At 43.8% G+C, this 24188-nt stretch overlaps 1 protein-coding gene across 5 annotated transcripts in view; it reads right to left on the bottom strand.

The window, feature by feature from the left end:
- Positions 1 to 841: 841 nt before the first annotated feature.
- The window catches only part of pstpip1a (proline-serine-threonine phosphatase interacting protein 1a), a 113380-nt gene continuing 90033 nt past the window's right edge, over positions 842 to 24188 (bottom strand). For 2 of the 5 annotated variants that reach the window (XM_048520456.2, XM_048520460.2), the window contains exons 12-16: positions 20493 to 20583; positions 16398 to 16430; positions 11835 to 11911; positions 8894 to 8976; positions 842 to 4010 (exon numbers count right to left, since the gene is read on the bottom strand). In XM_048520456.2, coding sequence (XP_048376413.1) covers positions 3879 to 4010; positions 8894 to 8976; positions 11835 to 11911; positions 16398 to 16430; positions 20493 to 20583 — 416 coding nt within the window. In that variant the 3' untranslated portion in view covers positions 842 to 3878. The remainder of the gene's footprint in view (positions 4011 to 8893; positions 8977 to 11834; positions 11912 to 16397; positions 16431 to 20492; positions 20584 to 24188) is intronic. The other 3 variants (XM_048520457.2, XM_048520458.2, XM_048520459.2) reach the window with 3 other exon arrangements.

Here is a 24188-nt window from a genome sequence, read left to right as displayed (position 1 = left end):
ACAGCACAAGGCAGCATACCATTTGCTTTCATAGTTGCTTGCTGTAGCTCCCTTTGGACTTAGGAACTTCAGTGAATACTTCAATCGTTGAAGAGAAATTTCAGCCTGTAGCTTGCAATTGGCTTGGGATAAAAATTAACCAGGTTGATGACTCCTGTTTGCTTTCTGCTTACTTTGGTGACGTCTATGCCTTGGACGATAAACTGCAGTTGACTATGAAAGTAACAAGGGGAGTCTAAATGACAGATAGTGGAATTTGAATTCAGTAAAAATCTGGAACTAAGAGTCTACTGATGACTAAAATCCGTTATCAATTGTCAGAAAAAAATCTCACCTGGTTCACTAAATAAAAGCTAAAAGAATTGCGGATGCTGTAAACCAGGAACAAAAACAGATATTGCTGGAAATGTGCAGCGGGTCTGGGAGCATAGATCATAGAATCCCTACGCTCTGGAAATGGGCCCTTTGGCCCAACAAGTCCACACTGACCCTCAGAGCACCCACCCAAACTCATCACCTTATAACACACCTAAAGTTACACATCCCTGGACACTATGGACAACTTCCCATGGCCGATCCACCTAGCCTGCACATCTTTGGACTGTGGGAGGAAACTGGAGCACCCGGAGGAAACCCACGCAGACACAGGGAGAATGTGCAAACTCCACACAGACAGTCACCCGAGGGTGGAATCGAACCCGGGTCCCTGGCGCTGAGAGGCAGCAGTGCTAACCACTGAGCCACCGAGCCGTCCTTAAGCATCTGTGAAGAAAAGTATTAGTGTTAACATTTCAGAGCTGGTGATGGTTTTAAAAAAAAATATTCATGGCAAAAGAAGCTCCTTTATAAACTTTATTTAGAATATTGTGGGTCACAAGACGACACATTTGAAAAAGCCACCGTTGACACCAATAAACATTGTGGCTATATATTAGTTTAGGTCCTTCACTATTTACATGGCTATACCTTAAAATTTCTAGTAGTCTATTACCTTGTGGACACTCCTCTGGCATGCTCACTTAAACACTGACTATACGTTATAATAGAAAACTATATCCACCTTTCTATACATGATACTGCATCTGTCACCTGCCATGTACAAAGTAAATATGAACAGATTTCAATGTATTTGGTGTGATTATCACACACACACACACACACACACGTACATTCACAATTATTTGACGAATACAAGTCTTTCTCTAATTATGAAATATGCAAGTGGGTTTGGAAAAGACTCATTTCATTGCACCACCAAATGGCCAAAAGCTTGAAAATACACAGTAACAGGCAGCTGTGTACAGAGTTTCCAGTTTAAATGTCTCCATTAAACAGCTAATGTTAAGTGTAACCAGAAGTTTGTAACAGCAAAATAGCCACCAAGTGTTGCTTAAATGCAAAAACTGGAGACCAGGAAACATACCCAGGGTTTGTTATGTGAACGAGCTGCTCCAAATTGATACTAAAACAAATCTAAGCTTATCTAAAAATTGATCGTTTCACTCTAGAAAGGTATTAGCACATCAAGCATAGAAACAGAATACACGAGAGATACACAGCAGTGTCTCCCAGCTACAGCTCGCATACAATAGAAAGATAAAAAAAGACCTTGAGGGTCATTGTATCCAAGGGTGGTGGGAACAACAAAATTGAATGGGTATGAGAAAAGTAGACTTGCAGGGCTACAGGAGAATGGGACTGACTGGGTTGCTTGCATAGCTCCTGCACAGACTGTGTAGGCCAAATGGCCTCCTGCGTACTGTCAAGACTCAGTTACACAGATTATTCAGAAATCCCTTCTGGAGAAGGGATTCGGTGAGGACAAAGGGCTCAGAAAGAGGACAGAAAGATGTGTTGCCTCTTGTGGTCAATCAACCACTGGAGTGACCTGCCTCCAGCAAAAAAGTTGATGCCCTTGAGGGAGATAAGGACAAGATTGGAAGGGTGCAAAATGTACAGAGAGTCACAAGAGTCTGCACTGTGGTTTCCCCAACAACTGTGTATATTGGGTCATAGACAAGGATTCTTGGCCTAACTTCTGGCATCATTACCTTCCAAATCTGCAAATTCCACCATCTACAAGGAGCAGAGCAGCACGCAGAGTGCAATACTACCATCTACAAGCTCCCCTGCAAGCCGCACATCATCCTGACTTGGAACTGTGAGACTACTCACTCATTGTCGCTGTGTCAAAATCCCAGAATTCCCTCTGAAACAGTGCAGTCACTGTCTGTACTCCCACATGGATGGCAATGATTGAAGAAGGCAACTCACCATCACCTTCTCCAGGGTGATTGGGGACTGACATAGAACATGACAGCACAGTACAGGCCCTTCGGCCCTCAATGTTGTGCTGACCTGTCATACCGATCTGAAGCCCATCTAACCTACACTATTCCATGTACGTCCATATACTTGTCCATTGATGACTTAAATGTACTTAAAGTTGGCTAATCTACTACCGTTGCAGGCAAAGCGTTCCATTCCCTTACTACTCTCTGACATCTGTTCTCTATCTTTCACCCCTCAATTTAAAGCTATGCTCCCTCATGCTCGCTGTCACTAGCCTACGAAAAAGGCTCTCCATATCCACCCTGTCTAACCCTTTGATTATCTTGTATGTCTCAATTAAGTCACCTCTCAACCTTCTCTCTAACGAAAACAGCCTCAAGTCCGTCAGCCTTTCCGCATAAGACCTTCCCTCCATACCAGGCAACATCCTAGTAAATCTCCTCTGCACCCTTTCCAAGGCTTCCACATCCTTCTTTTAATGCGGTGACCAGAACTGTATGCAATACTCCAAGTGTGGCCGCACCAGAGTTTTGTACAGCTGCAGCATAAATGACGTTAAATCCTGGCCCAGCCAGCTATGCCCATGTCCTGTAAACAAACATTTAAAAACTCAACAAGATAGAGCAGGAAATCTGCTAGAGTTGGGTTGGGGAGTGAAGGATGTGAACTGGTAGAAGAGGAATAAACAGTAAAGTTAATATTGTGCCAGCCTCTGATTAAGGAGCAGTGACTGGTGGGGTTTTAACCTGGGGGTCACCAAGCCTTAGGTGAGGGAAGAGGTTGAGAAGGAGTGTCCTTCACGGTAACCCCAGCCAGTGCAAAAATTGAATCCATGCTGTTAGTATCATAGATCTGGTGAGCTGAGCTAACTAAGCCCTGTAAACAATAAAATGCACTCCTAAAATAAGCGATAATAATGAACCAAGTCTGGATCAGGCCTTTAATGACTGGGAAATTTGTATTAAATTCAGCACTGGACTCTCCATTTGCCTCAGTGATGTCAACCCGCAAACACAACTGCCCCAAGTTCATCATTTACCCAACACGGCCCACAGGATGGTTACTGTGGGAAAATGGTAAAATATAATACTGCTGCAGTAGACACGTAAGGGTTTGAGAAATGCATTGAGCTAGAGAATGAGGAAGTTTTACACTGAGTTAGAAATGCTAAAAGCTACATTCCTCACTGTGCCACCAACAACACTCACCTGGACAGATCACTAAGAAAACAATTAGGTATTTCAAGATCGGGAGGGGGTTAGTTACTGCAATTATTCACGTAGCATGACGAGCAGAGTTTAAAATAGACTACCAAAGCATCATTTCACAAGTATTTTTCACAGAAACTGACCAATAAGTGAGGGAACACAAGCCGGTGAAGGCCACAGGGATGACATTCAAATATCAGTTAAACATCAATTTATTTCATAAAGCTGTGGATGTTCCCACCCAACTATGTCACACAGATTTTGAAACTGCAACAGCTTGATGTGCACCTCCAACCACCTTCAGGGATTACTGTTTCTCTCAACCTGTTCCAAGGGACATGAAGCTGGACTGACATTGCTGGCCGGCCTCTGATACTCTCAAGCTTTCTCCAGGTAGGTGCTTGGGACTAGACCACACCTTCCGTTGCGATTCGCCGTCCACCACCCGTCCTCGTTCTCAGCTGTGATCTGGATGATGTCATTGGCAGTTATATCTAGCTCATCGCAGTTCTGATGGGGCAGGAATAAAAAGGTGACATTAGCTTCCCACCCATCTAACCGAGGCTCCTCCAGTGAAATGAGTAGGGCATTTTCAGTCCTGTTGCCACCAAGCACCAAGCTGCCCACTAGTGTTCCACGCAGTGGTAGTCTCACTCAAGAACCACTAGGGATTATCAGCGAAGGGACAAATGGAAATGGAACTCTCTTACAGAGGATGAAGTTGAGGACCACTCTTGGGCAGGGAGAAGCTTCACTTTTTTTTAAATCCTTTTATTCACTCAAAGGATCTGGGCATCACTGGGAGGGCCAGCATTTTATTGCCCATTTCTGGTTGCCCTTGAGAAGGTCATGATGAGCCTCCTCCTCAAACCACTTGCAGTCCGTGTGCTGTGGGCAGATCCATTCATTCACAGGGTGTGGGCATCATTAAGAAGGTCAGAATTTATTACCCATCCCCAACTGCCCTCAAGAAGGTGAACATGCTATGGATGTGCCAGTGTTGGACTGGGTGGACACAGAAGTCACATGACACTATAGGCCAACAGCTTTATTTGAAATCACAAGCTTTCAGAGTGCTGCCTGACTTGGCTGCAAAAGCTTGGGTTTCAAATAAACTTGGTGGACTATAACCTGGTGCCATGTGACCTCAAGAAGGTGAAGGCAAGCGGTCTCCTTTAAATACAACTGAGTCATATGCTTGGTCATTTAAGCAGTAAGATAAGCACATTGTTGAGTCTGGAATCAGGTAAAGGATAGATTGGGTAAGGACAGTCAATCATCTTGCATGGCATTATTAAACAAGATGAGTTTTTAACCACAGTTCTACTGACACTGAAACCTGCTTCTCAAACCCAGATTTATTATATTTATATTTACTCTGGTAATAATGGTGAGATTTGAACTAGTGTCTCTCAAGCATTAAGCCAGGCCTCTGGGTTACCAGACCAGAAATGCTGACAAGCTGTTACCTTGTTATACATTTACTCAGAGTGCTTGATGCTTACACTGGAGACTTGAAATAGGATACGTGTTTTATACCCTAGTATTGATTCCAATTAGCTATTTAACAAGAATTATTATTAAAAAGTATTTTATTTGTTCCAGTTTGTAGTTCAGTAGCCAGCCCACAGCAGAGAGGGCTCAGATTTAATTGCAAAGAATATCCTTTACTATAATGTTTACTCCAGTACAGGAGTACAGTGAAAAGTTTTTACAATGGCTGCCTTTAATGGTGCCATCTTTAGGTACATGTACCTAGGTACTAATCTTACAGAGGGAAAAAAGTAAGTGTTGTTACATGGTTGAAAAAAAAGAATAAAGATCAGTGAAAAAGTCCAGAATGATAATAAGTGACCAATAAGTTCCAGTCTGTCTGCAGGCCCCTGGACACGAGGCTACACTGCCTCCATGTTATGCCATTTCTCAGTTGTTGTAGTGATAATGGCAACCAGTACATCTACCTTTTCATGGCAAAGAATGTTGTTAATTGTCAAAAGCCTGGGAAATCCAGGCAGGAGGAGAGCAGAGGGTCCCGCTCCCATGATGGCCTGTAGCAGGATTTGGAAACACTTCCTACAAACACACCCCATAACTAAAGCGCCAGGTAAACCTCCTGGGATTCAGCAAACCAGAGGGCGGCACGTTGGCTCAGTGGTTAGCACTGCAGCCTCACAACGCCAGGGACCCGGGTTCAATTCCAGCCTCGGGCAACTGTGTGGAGTTTGTACATTCTCCCTGTGTCTGTGTGGGTTTCCTCTGGGTGCTCCGGTTTCCTCCCAGAGTCCAAAGATGTGCAGGGTAGGTGGACTGGCCATGCTAAATTGCCCATAGTGTTCAGGGGTGTGCGGGCTATTGGCGGATGGGTCTGGGTGGGATGCTCCAAAGGGGCAGTGTGGACTTGTTGGGCCAAAGGGCCTGTTTCCACACTCTAGGGAATCTAATCTAATAAGCGGTGCTCACCCCACACAATTGCCAATAACACCTTGTCAGGCAAGTGAAGACAGACAAATAATGCTGCCTCACCAATCTTGTCCACACTCGGAGAACAAATAGAAACTGGAAAAAAAATACAGACCACTGCTCCAGGATGTCGGGAGGTGATGGCATAGTCACAATCCAGAGGCCTAGGATAATGCTCTGGAGACTGGGTTCAAATCCCACCACAGATTGTGGCATTTAAATTCAAAATCAATAAAATCTGTAACTCAAGGCTAGCCTTAGTAATGTGACTAACAATGATCATGGAATGCTATTGAAAATCCAGAGACTAAACCCAGCCTCAGGGACCAGTTTGCAGAGCATCTGCACCAACCAGCTCGACCTTCTAGTTGCCATCCGTTTTAACTCTCCCTCCCACTCCCCTGGGTGGCATATCCGTTCTTGGCCTCCTCCACTATCAGAGTTAAACCAAACGTAAACTGAAGGAACAACACCTCATATTTCGCCCTAGGAGCTTGCAGCCCAATGGCGTGAATATCGACCGTACCAGCTTTAAAATCTCTCCTAACCAGTCCACCTACCAACTCACCTATCCACTAAACAACCACAATAACACCCAGACATGCATCACCAGCTTCAAAATCTCTCCAACCTCAACCTGTCCATCTTCCTGCTCACCTAACCGCTCCACCCTTCCCACTGACCAACCAGAACAACCTGCATCCTCTTTTCTCAATCTCACCTACCCTCTCCCCAGCTCCTGTCCCCCCCTTTATTTATTGCTGGGCTCTCCAACCCCTCCCCAGTCCTGACGATGGGTTTGAGCCTGAGAGGTTGACTTCCAGTCTCCTCAGATGCTGTCTGACCTACTGTGCTTTTCTAGCTCCACATCGATTGACTCTGGTTTCTGACATCTGCAGTCCTTACCATCACCTGACTCCTTTAAGGAAGGAAATCTGCTGTCTTTAGTTGGCCTGATCTACATGTGACTCCAGACCCACAGCAATGGGGTTGACTCTGTAATAGCTCAGCAAGACATGAGAAGTTGTTGGCGGATAGGATCAGGGTTAAACCCTAAGGCTTTCTATAGGTATTTAAGGAATAAAAGAATGACGAAAGTAAGATTAGGCCCAATCAAGGATAGTAGTGGTAAGTTGTGTGTGGAGTCAGAGCAGATAGGGGAAGCGCTAAATGAATATTTTTCAACAGTATTCACTCTAGAAAACGACAATGTTGTCGAGGAGAATACTGAGATACAGGTTACCAGACTAGGTGGGATTGAGGTTCACAAGGAAGAGGTATTAGAAATCCTTCAGAGGGTGAAGATAGATAAGTCCCCTGGGCTGGATGGGATTTATGCTCGGATCCTCTGGGAAGCCAGGGAGGAGATTGCCGAGCCTTTGGCATTGATCTTTAACTCGTCATTGTCTACAGGAATAGTGCCAGATGACTGGAGGATAGCAAATGTGGTTCCCCTGTTCAAGAAGGGGAGTAGAGACAACCCTGGTAATTATAGACCAGTGAGCCTTACCTCAGTTGTTGGTAAAGTGTTGGAAAAGGTTATAAGGGATAGGATTTATAATCATCTAGAAAAGAATAAATTGATTGGGGATAGTAAGCACGGTTTTGTGAAGGGAAGGTCATGCCACACAAACCTTATTGAGTTCTTTGAGAAGGTGACCAAACAGGTAGATGAGAATAACCTGGTTGATATGGTGTATATGGATTTCAGCAAGGCGTTCAATAAGGTTCCCCACAGTAGGCTATTGTACAAAATGCGGAGGAATGGAATTGTTGGAGATATAACAGTTTGGATCGGAAACTGGCTTGCTGAAAGAAGACAGAGGGTGGTAGTTGATAGGAAATGTTCATCCTGTGTACTGCAAGGGTCCGTGTTGGGTCTACTGCTGTTTGTCATTTTTATAAATGACCTGGATGAGGGAGTAGAAGGATGGGTTAGCAAATTTGCAGACGACACCAAGGTCGGTGGAGTTGTGGATAGTGACGAAGGATGCTGTAGGTTGCAGTGAGACATAGATAAGCTGCAGAGCTGGGCTGAGAGGTGGCAGATGGAGTTTAATGCAGACAAGTGTGAGGTGATGCACTTTGGTAGGAGTAACCAGAAGGCAAAGTACAGGGCTAATGGTAAGATTCTTAGTAGTGTAGATGAGCAGAGAGATCTCGGTGTCCATGTACACAGATCCTTGAAAGTTGCCACAGGCATACAGTGGCATACAGTGTTTTCGCTTTTATTAATAGAGGGATCGAGTTCCAGAACAAAGAGGTTATGGTGAAGCTGTACAAAACTCTGGTGCGGCCGCACTTGGAGTATTGCGTACAGTTCTGGTCACCGCATCATAAGAAGGATGTGGAAGCTTTGGAAAGGGTGCAGAAGAGATTTACTAGGATGTTGTGTGGTATGGAGGGAAGGTCTTACGAGAAAAGGCTGAGGGACTTGAGGCTGTTTTCATTAGAGAGAAGAAGGTTGAGAGGTGACTTAATTGAAACATATAAAATAATCAGAGGGTTAGATAGGATAGCTACGGAGAGCCTTTTTCCTAGGATGACGGCAAGCACGAGGGGGCATAGCTTTAAATTGAGGGGCAAAAGATACAGGACAGATGTCAGAGGTAGTTTCTTTACTCAGAGTAGTAAGGGAATGGAACGCTTTGCCTGCAACGGTAGTAGATTCGCCAACTTTAGGTACATTTAAGTCGTCATTGGATAAGCATATGGACGTACATGGAATAGTGTAGGTTAGGTGGGCTTGAGATCGGTATGACAGGTCAGCACAACATCGAGGGCCGAAGGGCCTGTACAGTGCTGTAATGTTCTATGTCCTAAGACACTGAGTTTAAAGGCAATTTGGGATGGGCAATAAATGTTGGCCTTGCCAGCAACACAAACGTCCCATGAATGAATAACAAAGAGAAACAGCATTTCTGCATCCTTACCTGAGCAGTGTAGTCGTAGAGTACTCTGTAGTTGTTTAGATTTTCCTGTTGCGGAACAGCAACACTGGCGTACAAATCCTCTGCTAATGAACACAAAATATCAATTGAATAAAACTGCAGCGACCGTAAGTTTTAAATTCCCACATCTATTGTGTTAGGAGTGTTGTCGACAACCATAACTTAAATTAGAGATGTCCCTCTGTTTGTTTTGAAGGTTTATATCAGGGGAATTCTTGTAGTGAACTGCAGGGTTATCTCTAAATCATTTCTCAGAACTGGCTTCTAGGAGACCTGATGAGGAGGCAGCCAGATTTTAATTCCTCTTCTCTCACCACAGAGCAACACTGCCATCTAATGGTACAACTAGTAACCAGCAAACCTTGCAGAAAAGGAGCAGTCAACATTTCCGGTATTACCATTCTTTAGGACTGGATGTGGAGGTGGAGGCTGTCTGCTTATTTCAAACAACGCTCTTTCCTCCAAAGTGCTTCCTCCATTCCCCGTTCCATACTCTTAACCACCACCCCCACCAAACATAATAAAAATAGCATCCCCCTTGTCCTCACCACACCAGCCTCCACATCCAACATATCATCATTAAACACTTCCACCAACTCCAATTAGACCCCACCACCTGGTATATCTTTCACTCCCCACCCCTCTCTGCCTTCTGCAAGGACCATTCCTTTCGCCACTCCTTAATGCGTGCCACACTCCCCAACAACTACTCCAACCCACCTGGTACCTTCCCTTGTGACCATAAAAGATGTAACACCTGCCTGCACACCACCTCCTCCCAGGGCCATAAACAGTCCTTCCAGGTGAGGCAGAGTTTCACCTGCATCTCCTCCAACTTAGTTTTCAGCACCTGGTGCTCCCAATGTAGTTCTATACTGGTGAGACCAAACATAGACTACGTAACCGTTTCACTGAGCATCTATGCTTGGCCTGAAACGGCCAGCCTAACCACCCCGTCAATGCCCATTTCAACTCCTGCCCCACTCCCTGTCCAACATGTCCTCCTTGGCCTCCTCTAGTGTCGCAGCGACTTGGAACGCAAATTTGAAGAACAACACTTTATCTTCCGTCTGTGCATCCTACAGCCCAGAGGACTCAACATTGAGTTCTTCATTTCAAATAACCTCCCCACCCATCCACTGGCTCCCCTTCCAGCCCCACCACCTCCCTTCCACTCCACCTTCAGACCCTCCCTTCCAGCCACCAACTGGTTTCATCCTCCAATCAACTAACCAGGTTGTACCTGCCACCAGTGTCCACCTATCCCCACCATTCTGACCCCCCCCCGCCTTTAACTGCAGCTCCCCGTACTCCCATATCCAGTCCTGAACAAGGGTAAAATCCAAAACATTGACTGCTCCATATGCTGCCTCATTTGCTGTGTTCTTCAGCTTCCTGTGTGTCTCCCTTGGATTCCAGCATCTGCAGTTCTTTTAGTCTCTAATTGGCAAACCGTGCCCAGGAAATCACAACAGGCAGTCTGGCCTGTATCTACAAAATATTAACCTTTCTCTTCTCTTTGCAGAGGCAAATGGACAAATTCAGTGAGACTAACAGGGCTACCATTCCTGCTCTTTCCACCTCAATAGCCACACCTGACTGTGCCCTGTCTCAATTGATCTGCTGCTCTAGCCCTCGCTCATACCTGTGTTACCTCTGGCCCCTGTCTACTCCAATGCACTCCTGGCTGCTCTCCCATATTGCTGCCTATGTATTCACTGGCAGCAAATCCTTCTCAGTAATCTCCTCCAGCCTCACAAGCTCCTCGGTGCAGGACTGGGGAGAAGGAGGGGAGCCTGGAAATAAATCTTTGTGTTTCCCTGATTTTAATCACTTGTAGTTGCCAAGACCTGAAAATCTGGGATTTGTTCCCTTTCCCTTCCTCTTTCAAGATACTGCTTTCAATCCAGCCCTTTGACTGAACTTTTGGTTCTCTGCCCTAATGTTACTTTTCATGGCCGAGAACCGTACCTTGCTTTGTAATGTTCCCATGAGGTACCTATGGACACTTCACCACTGTAGGTATGCTATATAATTGTAACTTTCAATCCTTTCTTCCCAACCATCTAGCCCCTGTCCTTTTCCCTGGCTCCAAAGTATTAACTCTGAGTCTGCCTCCCCAGAGAAGCAGCCTATCAAGTTCCAGCTAACTAATTTATTTACAATGTTGATTTTTTTCACAATCCCTAAAAAGTGTGGAAGCAGGCCATTCGGCCCATTGAGCTCACACCGACCCTCAGAAGAACATTCACTCAGACCTATCCCCCTACCCAATCCCTGTAACCCTGCACTTCCCATGGACGAATCCACCCTAGCCTGCACATCTTTGGTCTGTGCAAGAAAGCTGGGGCACCCAGAGTAAACCCATACTGACTCAGGGAGAACATGCAAACTCCAAACAGACAGTGACCTAAGGGTGGAATCGAACCCAGGTCTCTGAGGCAGTAGTGCTCACCACTGAGTCACTGTGCCACCCTAAGTGACATTATGAAATGATACAGATGCCTGGATTAGCACTAGGAGTTGGAAGAATAGGATGGAAACAACAGTGATCAAATAGAAAACAGAAACTGTTGGAGAAAATCAGCAGGTCAGGCAGCAACTGTGGGGAGAAAGCACAGTTAACGTTTCGACTCCAATGACTCTTCATCCGGGCAAGTCATGACCTGAAACCTTTTAACTTTTTGCACAGACTTGCTGAGTTTAAGAACTAATGGCATAATTTCAGAAGCAGGAGAGTTCTACCCAGTGTCCAGGCCAAAATCTTTCCTTCAATCAATCTCATGAGTATCATATTATTCTCCATGATCACTTTTTATTGCTGTTTGTGGGATCTTGCTGTGTTGAAAAGGAACACTGTGTTTACCGCCTGCCCGATGATCACAAATGGCACTTTATAAATGCACATTTTCTAGTTTCTTACCTGGAGGTGGCGCTGTCACATTGATTGAATTGCTGCTACTGGACTTCGACGTATGACCTGGTAGCAGATGGGTAATCCTAAACAGCAAGAAACAGAAGTCACTGGCTTTAATAAAATCAACAGCAACTCAGAGAGAACAATAATCCCACGACCGTTTAAATGTGAGGATATTCATTACTTTATTTTTTAATTCACTCATGGGAGGTGGGTGCAGCTATCTTGGCCCACATTTGTTGCCCGTCCTTAGCTGCCCTTGAGTTGATGGTGATGCCCTGGTGCAGTCCACGTGCTGTGTGTTTTTAGGGAGGGATTTTCAGGATTTTGACCCAGCGACACTAATACAGTCAGTTCTGCTATAATGCGATAGTTCGGTTCCTGTGCAACATCATGTTGTAGAATATCACGCCATAGAAATAACAGGCCCTATGGGAAAAGTGGGATTACGGACAGACCACCAAACAAAAAATCACTCAGAAGCCTAACACAAAGGATAGCTCAATTTTAATATATGTTTAATTCATAAATAATTACAAAATAAAAGTAAATTTAGCACTTTATCCTGAAAAAATATCAAGATGACTCAATGGGGGAGGAGGCTGTACTGTACCTCTCACAGTAGGCACTTTTCGACAAAACTTGCAAACTGATCTCATAATGCCAGTGCAGAGACTCTTTCAGCACTAACATTGTACATATTCACGACAAAGCCCGTGAAACGATCATGTGATGTCGATGTGTACTCCTCAGCACACTAATGGAATCGCGTTACAGCCAACACAAGTTTGTGTTTTAGAAACAGTGTTCCTCTATCCATCAATGACGTTACAGCCAATTCACATTGACGTAACACACGTTATAGCAGAACCAACTGTATATTTTCAAATCAGGATTACAAATGGTTCAGAGAGTAGCTTGCAGGGGGGGGTGGTGAAGCCTCTGCTTTTCTTTTTCATTGTTCTGTCACTTTGGATGAGCACTTAGTCCCTATACTTTATTTTAAAAGGCATTTGAAATTTTCCTGTGCTCCCCCAAAGGCACTGCCTGGTATGGGGTGTGGATTGTTACAAATATCCAACCCACCAGGCCAGTCTGACCATTACACAGTCAACAATGGATCTGTTTGGGCCACCAAAGCTTTCAGATTGGATGCAAATCTGTCTCACTCAGTCTAGACACTAGCACGTTCCTGTAAGAGGGTAGTGAACAGCAAGAGATTGGTGGAGTGGGGGGTGGAATCCAAGGCCCGAATTTACTGTCCCTATTGGAATTAATCTGACTGGTTTCACAGAGGGAGTCAGTGGTAATGTCACTGGGTTAGTAATTCAGTGGGCTAATGCTTTGATTATTTAAATTTAATGAATAAATTTTGAGTGTAAAGTTAGTCTCAGCGATGTGAACCATGAAACTATTATCCATTGTTTTAAGAACCCATCTGGTTCACTCATGTCCTTTACAGAAGGAAATCTGCCATTTTCATCTGGCCTGGGCTACCTGTGACTCCAAAACCTCACAAGCACTCAGTTCAAGGGTGTTAAAAAGATAAGCACCGATTGCTGTTGATGCCCACATCCTCTGAAAGAATAAACCAACGGAGGACAGACCAGGGGTGGGATGTGGGACCTTCAGCTCAGTCTCTTATTGAATAGAGAGCAGTCACTTATGTATTAAAATCTCATTGGTACTTGGTAAGGAGTTAGTCATCATAGTCTCTTTAGAGAGAGGCGACTGGTGGTGGTTTAACCTGAGGGTTGCTACGTCTCAGACAAGGGGCAAGAATGAGAAGCTGGGTCCGTCATGGTAATTTCAGCTGCTACAGGAACGAAACCTGTACTGTTGGTGTCAACTAACCAATCTCAACTTGGTAATGTACAGTAAAAGTCATAGGATATGTTTTTAGTGTCTGTATAAAATTTCACCTCCCAAACAATTCATTAGGAACAAAAAAGGACAACTTTTGATTTTTGTCCATATTCATTACTGGCTCAGAATCTGAAGGTAGAATCAATTTAGGATTGCTTGTGTTGAATCTGGCTAAGTTAAATTTCCAAGTCCTCCAGTAAAGTGCTGTGACTAATTAGAATTTAATTGTTACCAGTTTCGTCTTTGATCCAATGACAGCATTACCCAAGATTTTTTAACATTCTTCGTTTGCTAAGCAGCTAATTTCTTTTTAAAATGGCTGAAATTTATGCTGAAGGAATTAGCAGAAGTACGGTAGGTCATGCTCACTGGAATGAGATGTGTCAATTTTTTGATGAATGTAGCTTTATATATTGTGGGAATGAACTGCTGCATACATTTTTCAGAATAAAACATGGAACATCTCAGTCACTGATAGTAGGAACTGCAGATGCTGGAGAATCTGAGATAACGAGGCGTAGAGTTGGATGGACACAGCAGGCCAAGCAGCAGCAGCATCTAGGCCCAAAACGTCAGCTTTCCTGGTCCTATGAATGCTGCTTGGCCTGCTGTGTTCATCCAGCTCTACACCTTGTTATCTCACATCTCAATCACTGTCAGTTCTGTTTTGTCCCAATAACCATACGACTGATTAGTCACAAGGACAAAGTGGATATAGCTTTAAACGAGAATCTAAAGATCCGTGAAGGATATTTTAGGGTTGCCTGCTCCCAGGTGGTCAGTGGGGTAGAGATAAGGATTTCCCCAGCCACTCTGCTCAGCCAGAAATAAAGTAAATACTGCGGATTCTGGAGATCGGAAATAAAACAGAGTACTGGAAAAACTCTTGCAACATCTGTGGACAGAGAAACTGAATTAATATTTCGACTCTGACATAACTCTTCTTCAGAGTTTCTCCAGCATTCTCTTTTGGTTTTACAATAATCTGTTAGTCTCATGGCACAATTACCAAGACGATAGCTTTCAATTCCAGATTTTAACAACTGCATTTGTGATCCCTGGCTGCTGTGGTGGGATTTTGTTTTCAATGCATTCACGGGATGAGGGTGTGGCTGGCCAGGCCAGCATTTATTGCCCATCCCTAGTTGCCCAGAAAGCAGTTAAGAATCAACCACATTTTAATCCATATTAGCCTGGGTCCTCTAGTTCACCAGGCCCTGTGACATGACCACTATACCAGCACTACTGCATAAGGCTGGTGTATGTTGGACTGTGGGCTGTTAGCACAGCTGTAAAACAACAGGGAGAAACCTGACTTGTTCCTCCATGTAGGCAGCACATAATGTTTCAAATCAATGACCACTGATCAGAAGTGGGAAGCTCACTATCCTCTCCACATCTACCATCTCTGGTTTCATTTTCAGATCTCCAGCATCCGCACAAATTCTTTACTATTCATTTACAGGATGGTATTGTCATCGGAAGGATCGATTGCCCAACTCTAGTTATCCTTCAGGGGAGAGATTTGACTGGCTCACCCAATCATTTCAGAGTCAGCCCTGTCGCTGTGGGTCTGGAGTCACAGGTAGGCCAGATAGTGGTCAATTTCATGAATTAATTGAATGGCATGGACGTAAGTGAACCAGGTAGGATTTTACAGCAATCTATTCATTCTAACTGACACCATATTGCTTTGTAATCTCAGGAGTTGTTAATAGATTGAATTTAAGTTCCCTGGCTGCTGTGATAAGATTCAAATCAACGTTTCTGTGCCATTAGTCCCAGCCTCTGAATTGCTCGGTCTGTTGACGTCATGACTATTACAGTTTCTGGCTCTGAACCCCATCTACCTGATGTTCACAGCACACCCCTCCCAGGTAGGGACCTGGGCAGGCACCAGAGGCAGGAGGCTTTGGGTGCTCACTATTGTACCTCCCACGTGACAGACGGCTTCCGGCTTATCTTATAAATTGCTTAGATGTTTTCCCTGGACATTCCCAGTGACATCGCATTCCAAGGATATGGGGTAGACCATTTAGGACTGAGATGAGGAGAAATTTCTTCGCCCAGAGTGTGAAGAATTCACAGCCACAGAAAGCAGCTGAGGCCTAAACATTGAATGCTTTCAAGAAGAGGTTAGATATAATTCTTAAGGCTAAAGGGGTCAAAGGATACAGGGAGAAAGCAGAATCAGGGGACTGAGTTGGATGATCATCCACGATCACACCGAGTGGTGAAGAAGGCTCAAAAGTCCGAATGACCTTCTCCTGGTCCTATTTTCTATGTTCCCATGGGCCTTGGGTCAATCTACATCTCACAGTTACCAGTTTGTGCCATTTTTAACAACTAGCTGCCTTTCAGGGTTTATTCCAGTGTCTCTGCAGGGAAATGAGCATTCTAACTCCAATGAGGTCCAGTAATTGTAGCAAGTTAATCTGCAGTAGTTAATAGGCCTGGGGAACCTCTGTTTCCATAATCAGTGGTGAAAATCCAACTGAACGCAAGACTAAATGATTTGCATTGTGAAATGTCTTGTGATTGCAAGGATGATGGCCTTAGTGTTAGTGTTAGTGTGTTAATTGACTATTGCAAAGCAGAGGTGTTAATTGCTGGTGAATGCCTGTTTAAAGGCCCACAATCTGTATACAACGTGTAACGCTACACACATAAATGCATCAGCAAACAGTTAATTTGTAGGTATACCTGTTAGGTAAATGTAAAAAATTAGGAAAATATCTGAAACACAAAAATATTGAAACATGGAGGTTAATGACAAGCACAACCAGAAAGACAGGAAGGGTCATGAATGACAACATTAAGAAATCCTGCTTTTGTTATTCCGACGATGTTGCTTTTTCGTGTGGAGATGGTGAATATTTTATTAAAGCTTTGATGGGAGCATTTACCCTGGGCGCAGCCACTCAGCGACCTAGAGTTAAAGTGAACTTGTTAAAATGGAAATGTCTAGTGTTTTTTCCACAACCACAGCGTCACACACTTCTCATTGCTGGCCACTGCATTTATATAGCACCTTGTGCAAGGAATAAAAATGGTCCGAGATGCCCGCTTGCTGGCACTGTCGCATGCTAGAGTTGTAAAGCAACTGCTTATTCTACTTAGATTGCCTGTTATTTATTCTATGAGGACTCCCAATTCTTTTTCATCTAAAAATTGTAATAGTCAAACAATTATTGGCAATTCAATTTCCCACAATCCTTCCATATATATCCCTCATCTCCCAGTCCCAAAGCCCTGATTCTGCCATATCTCTCTGACCTCAATCCCAAACGCTTGCTGGTGATTGAGACTGGTCTGCTTTCTTGATCAATTCTCATCAGGTATTTGGAGTAATCAAAGCAACTCATAGAGGGGGGTGGGGAACAACAGTGTCACTGCATTAGTAATCCAGAGACACAGACTGATCCTCTTGGGGCATGGGTTCAAATCCTGTTTGAATTTAAATTTTGCGAAAAACTTGGGAATTGAAATGATGTCTCAATAATAGTGACCATGAAATGATCATCAATTGGCAAAAAAACCCATCTTGTTTACTAATGCCCTTCAGGGAAGGAAATCTGCCATCCTTACCTTGTCTGGTCTACATGACTCCAGACCCACAGCAATTGGGTTGATTCTAAACTGCCCTCTGAAATGGCCAAGCAAGCCTTTCAGTTTGAGGTTAATCAGAAAAAGCAACAAATGCCCATACCCCATAAAAAAAAGTTTGTAAATAATTAGGAACAGGCCACTCAATAAGGTCATAGCTGATCTGATTACTCCATTTTACCCCTAATAACCTTTTATCCCCTTGCTTATTAAGAATCTTTGACTTTAAAAATATTTGCTAACTTCTAACTTCCACTAACTTAAGGGAGAAGTTTCCAAAAGCTCTCAACCTCTCGTAAGAAGAAAAATTCACTTCAATCTCTGTCATAAATGAGCAATCTCATTTTTAATCCTATTCTCAATTGTTAGAATAGGAAACATTTTTTGCACATGCTCCCCATCAAGGCCCCACAGGATCTTGCATGTTTCAATCGAGTCACCTCTTACTCTTATAATCCCCAGTGGAAACAAGCTTAACATGTCTCATCTTTCCTTATAAGACAACCAGCCCATTCTAGTTATTAGTCTGGTAACATTTCTCTGCTTCCAATGTATTTGTATCCTTCCTTAAATAAAGAGACCAATACTGTATTCAGTACTCCAGCTGTGGTCTCATCAAAGACATGGATATCTAAAGCATACTCTCCCATGAGAACTTTCTATTAATTTTCCCAATTACTTGCTGTACCTGCATCCTGACATTTTGCAATATACACACTACAACACCCAGATCCCTCTGCATCTCAGCGTTCTGCAACATCTCACTGTTTAGATAGTATTCTTCCTTTATATACTCCTGACAAAATGGGCAACATCATATTTTCCCATATAATACTTCATTTCCCAGGTCTTTTCCCACTTATCTATCTGTCTATTTCCCTCTGTAGCTCCTTCCATCTTCTTCACAACTTACTTTCCTACTTTGTATCACCAGCAAATTTGGCAACCATACCTTTGGTCCCATCATCAAATTCATTTATATAAATTGTAAAGAATTGAGACCCCAAACCTCATCCCTATGGCACACCACTACTAACTGCCAGCCAGAAAAAGACCCATTTATACCTGCTTCCTGCTTCCCATTGTTATAAAGATGCTTTATTACTCATTTTAGAGTCTGAGTCATACAGCTCAGAAACAGTCCCTCCTCTCTAACTTGTCCACGTTTCCCAAACCAAACTAGTCCCACTTGCCGGTGTTTGGACCATATCCCTCCAAACCATTCCTATTCACGTACCTGTCCAAATGGCTTTTATATGTTGTAGCTGTGCCTGCATCTACCACTTCCTCTGGCAGTTCATTTCACTTACAATCCACCCTCGTTGTGAAAATGTTGCCCCTCAGATCCTTTTACATTTTTTCTCCTCATACCTTAAAAATATGCCTCCTAGTTTTGAACTCCCCCACCCTTGGGAAAAGATCCTTGCTATCCATTTTATCTATACTCCTCATGATATAAACCTCTATAAAGGTCACCCCTTAACCTCCTATACTCCAGCGAAAAAAGTTCCACTCTATTTTTATAACTCAAACTCTCCATTCCTGGCAGCATCCTGGTAAATCTTTTCTGAACCCTCTCCAAATTAATAATATTCTTCTGATAACAGGGCAACCAGACTTACACACAGTTCTCTAGAAGAGGCCTCACAATGTCCTGTACAACGTCATCATGACATCTTAAACTCAAAAGGTATGAACAATGAAGGCAAGATTTCTTTTTTATATACGATTCCTCCTCATTCTTGGCCAGAGCGTCAATATCTTTATTCATCCATTGTTTCCTACTCTTACCAGCCTTACCCTTCACTCTAACAGGAATATAATGCCTTTGGACTCTTGTTATCTCACTTTTAAAATCCTCCCACTTGCCAATTGTCCCTTTACCTGTGAACAACCTACTCCAATCAAGTCTTGAAAGTTCCTATCTCATATCATCAAAATTTGCCTTACTCCAATTCAGAACTTTAACTTTTAAACACAGTCTATCTTTTTCCATAACTATTTTAAAACTAATGCAATTGTGATCATTGGCCCCAAAGTGCTCTCCCAGTAATACTTCAGTCACTTTCCCTGCCTTATTGCCCAAGAGTAGGCCAAGCTTTGCTCCTTATCTAGTAGGTACATCTACATATTGATGAAGAATGTTTTCTTGAACACATTTAATAAATCCTTCACCATCCAAGCCCTTAGCACTATGGCAGGCCCAGTCGATGTTTGCAAAGTTAAAATCACCTACTATTACAACTCTGTTATTTTTACATATATCTGAGATTTCCCTCTGACTATAGGGGGAGGCTATAGTGTGATTCCATGAAGGTGATCATCCCTTCTTATTCCGGAGTTCCACCCATATAGCTTCACTGGATAATCAGAACTACAGATGCTGGAGAAGCTGAAATAACCAGGTGTAGAGCTGGATGTGCACAGCAGGCCAAGCAGCATGGCTGACATTTCGGGCCTAGACCCTTCATCAGAAACGTCCCGAAATGTTAGCCTTCCTGCTCCTGAGATGCTGCTTGGCCTGCTGTGTTCATCCAGCTCTACACCTTGTTATCTTAGCTTCACTAGATGATCCCTCAGAAATATCTTCTGAGTACAGCAGAAATGCTTTCCTTAATCAAAAATACCACTTCCCTTCCTCCTTGCCTCCCTTCTTATAGCATCTAAACCCCAGAACATTGAGCTGCCAGTCCAGTCCCTCCCTCAGCCATATTTCTGTAATAGCTAGGATATCCCTGTCCCATGTTCCCATATGCTCCCCGAGTTCATCTGCCTTACCTGTACAATCCCTTCTATTGAAATAAATGAAGTTTAATTCTTCAGAGTTATTTTCATCATACATGGTAAAGCAATGTGGACAGTAGTTCATTTCAGCACCTGAACTTGTATTTCTTGTGAAGATACCACTAAAAGGGCATTGTACACTTTTTATTGAAGGTCACATGGCTTCTTGCCTAGTCTCCACGTTTTGATTTATCATGCCTTCCTATTGAATGCTGAAGGTTCCATTTCCACTAATCAGATTTTCTGGCTGCACTATTAAGTTATGCAAATCCAGATTAGTAATTAGAACTGAAACACGTTCTTGGATTCCTTTGGGTTCCCGAGCTTCCTGTACAGATTCTGATTTGGGTCCAGAGTGATCTGGAGCACAAAACCTAAGAATTTTGAAACCACAATTGTGCCATTTACCTTTTCAGCATCCCTCCATTCCTAGAAGAGGCGGCTGTGCGATTTTCTGTAGTAGATAACTTGTCATAATAATTCTCGTATTCTATGGGAGCTGTGAAGGAGAAATGCAGGTCCAAGAGTAAATTCAGAATGGAAAACCTATTTGTTAAACTTTTATAACATCAATCGCATTGTGTAACATAAGACAACACAGACGAATCGCCAATGGCTAGACACAGTCACATCCCATGAAAGAATAAAAGCAGCGCACACATTTGTGCAATTTCACAAGGGGCGGCACGGTGGCTCAGTGGTTAGCACTGCAGCCTCACGGCGCTAGAGACCCGGGTTCGATTCCTGCCTCAGGTGAATGCCTATGTGGAGTTTGCACATTCTCCCTGTGTCTGCGTGGGTTTCCTCCGGGTGCTCCAGTTTCGCCCCACAGTCAAAGATGTGCAGGTTAGGTGGATTGGCCATGCTACATTGCCCGTCGTGTTCAGGGGTGTGTGGGTTATAGAGGGATGGGTCTGGGTGGGATGCTTCGAGGAGCGGTGTGGACTTGTTGGGCTGAAGGGCCTGTTTCCACACTGTAGGGAATCTAATCAAATATGTGCTGTCAATATTGTGCCCTATTTCACAGGTTTTGACAAGGCACTTAACAGTATTGCCACAGGAAGGGAGTGTCGATTTTCTGATCACCAAATTTATAAACTGCAAATGCTGGTGGGCACATCATCCTTTGAAGCCTCAAATTAAATCTCTCCAAAAAAAAAAGGAGGGGCCAACTTGTAAAAGTAAAAGTCACCATAATCTTACCACACTACAGGGCTGCTCTCTCATTACAGGTGGGGAAAGAGAGAGGGAGGTGATTGGTGGTGGATTTAACCTGAGGGTCATCATACCTCAGGCAAGGGACAAAGATTGAGAAGGAGCGTCCTTCATGCCAGTGCAGGTGTTGAACCCTTGCTGCTGGCATCACTCTGCACTGCAAACTAGCCACCCAACCAACTGACCTAATCAATATACCAACCAGCTTGCTTAAAACTGAATTGCCAGCTTTGTCATCATCTGTCCTCACCTCCCACACAGAGTCATAGAGATAAACAGCACGGAAACAGGCCCTTCGGTCCAACTCATCCATGCTGACTAGATATCTTAAATAAATCTAGATCAGCATGTGGTCTGTATCCCTCCATTTCCTATTCCTGTATCCATCCAGATGCCTTTTAAATGTTGTAATTGTACCAGCCTCCACCACTTCCTCTGGCAGCTCATTCCATACATGCACCACCCTCTGCATGAAAAAGTTACCTCTTAGGTCTTTTTAAAATCTTTTCCATCTCACCTTAAACCTATACCCTCTAGGTTTGGACTGCCCTACCCTGGGGAAAAGACCTTGACTCGACCAATGCCCCTCATGATTTTAAAATCTTCTATAAGGTCACCCCTTGGCTTCCGATGCTCCTGGGGCAAATAGCCCAAGCCTATTTAGCCTCTCCCTGTAGCTCAAGCCCTCCAGCCCTGGCAACATCCTTGTAAATCGTTTCTGAACCCTTTCAAGAATCACAGCATCCTTCCTGTAGCAGGGAGTTTGAAACTGCACACGGTATTCCAATAGTGGCCTAACCAATGTCCTGACCAATAAAGGCAAGCATACCAGACACCTTCTTCATTATACATACTTGCAACCCATTCCACATCGCCTGCTTGATCCATTGCGTCTCATTAGAAGCTGCCAATTTGTGGGTGGTTAAACAGGATTGTTTTAAATGGTGTGATTTACAGAAGTTGAAACATCGGAGACCAGGGAGCCACCATGTCCTGCTTGTGGGTGCCACTTCTAATCCTTTCCTGAATAACCGCCTGACACTGAGTGTCATTTAAACTGCTCATACCTCAGAATGTCATAAATCTCAAACTGTGCTCCCTCAATGGCTTGGCTTGCTGCCTAATGAGGAACTGAGGCTCACAGATTAGGAAGTTACATAGAATCCACATCACAGTTACAGGCCATTTCGCTCAACTGGTCCGTGCCAGCAATTCTGCTCTACATGATCTTCTTTCAAATTCTACTTCATCTAACCCCCATCAACACATCTTTCTATCCCTTTCCCACACATTGAAAGGGAAGCTAGACCAGTCTATGCATTGATGCTATTTCACTCAACTACTTGTGACAGAAAGTCTTATGATGCAGTGTAGGATCCCTGCCTCTGGCAGAGGTTCCTGGTTCAAGTCCCACTCCAAGACTAGATGGCCAAGGAAGTTATGTTGAGAGCATGGGCAAACAGGTCATGGGTCAGCCTGTAAATCACCCTACTGGGAGCTGGTAAGAACAGAAGGCACTTCTGGGTCAGCCGTGGATTTCACATCTACACGAGGGAAACCATGTCATTGCCTTTACTATCATTAGCTATAGCTCCAGGCTATAGTGTGCAACGGCAGTACTGTGGTCCTGGTCCTACAGACCTCTCTCTCCTAGGAGCTTCTGTTAGAGCCAGGAGAAATGGACCAACAAGACAATTTCCCTTCTCCAGCTTGGGGTGGGGGGCGGGCATTTTTTCAGAAGTCTTCCTGCACCTGCTCCCCAACCCTGAACTCAGACTGCATCAAGTCTGCGATCTCCTTGCTCACAGTGAATCATAAACACAAGGAGGCCATTCAGTCCAGCATGCCTGTGCCAACTCTTCCCAAGAGGTATCCAGTTAGTCCCTTTCTCTACCCTCTGTGCTTTCTCCCATAGCCCTGCAGCCTTCTGTTTTTCTCCCCAGTGTGCAAACTCTGTGCTCTCTGTGGTTAGAAAAATACTTAATAGGAAAAAAGTTCCACCTTGTTCACTATATCGAAACTCTTCATTGTTTGGAACAATTCTATTGAATTGATCGAGCTGCTTACCAGTACAACACAGGGCAATGAACGCACCCATGAAACCATCAGGTGATGGTGAGGCAGGTTTGCTGCATGTACCCTACAATCAGACAACCAATGGCACTGTCCCCGGGCGACAGTTTGGAAATCAGCTCCCCAGAGGCTTTGGAACAGGCATTGAACAAATGAAACTTGCGACCTGAATATTCACCATTTTTTAAGGGAGGATTTGAAGGCCTTTGATGGGATAAAGAGGAGGTTTATCAGGATAGCTCTATAATCAATGGAATTTAGCAGCAAGGTTAGGTTGGAAATCCTGAGTTTAGTCTCCTTAGTAAAAAGGAGGTTGAGATTGGTGTGTGGATGTGCCTAGCTCACTACATGATAGAAACTCCTGCCCTTAATGAAGGCTGTGCACTACAGGTCAGCTTTGTCTAGTGTTGGATAGGGAAACCACTTCCTGGTTTAACTAGGACCGTCACTTGTAATTAACAAGATTGAGTTTATTATATGTTACCAAGTGGTTACATTGATGGGTTAGATGCTGTTATACTGTCTGAGGACCAGATGTACAGTCTCACTTCTTCAAGATTCTAAACTGTGCTGCCCACATTTCTAAAAGACCTCATCATAGTGAGTGGTGCTGAAAGCACTCTCCAACATTAACCCTTTCTGACCCATATACAATAGAGGGGAGGTTTGGTAGGGATGTGTAAAATTATGACGTGTTTGTTAAGGTAGACAAAGAAACACTCTTCCCATTAGCTAATGGTACAAGGACGAAGGGTCACAGATTGAAGGCCCTGGGCAGAAGATGTAGGGAGGAATGTGAGGACAAATTTTCTAACA

Source organism: Stegostoma tigrinum, chromosome 36 (assembly GCF_030684315.1).
Source record: "Stegostoma tigrinum isolate sSteTig4 chromosome 36, sSteTig4.hap1, whole genome shotgun sequence".
Taxonomy (NCBI): domain Eukaryota; kingdom Metazoa; phylum Chordata; class Chondrichthyes; order Orectolobiformes; family Stegostomatidae; genus Stegostoma; species Stegostoma tigrinum.
Note: the sequence above shows the minus strand (reverse complement) of the source record. Positions and strands in the feature narration are given on the sequence as shown.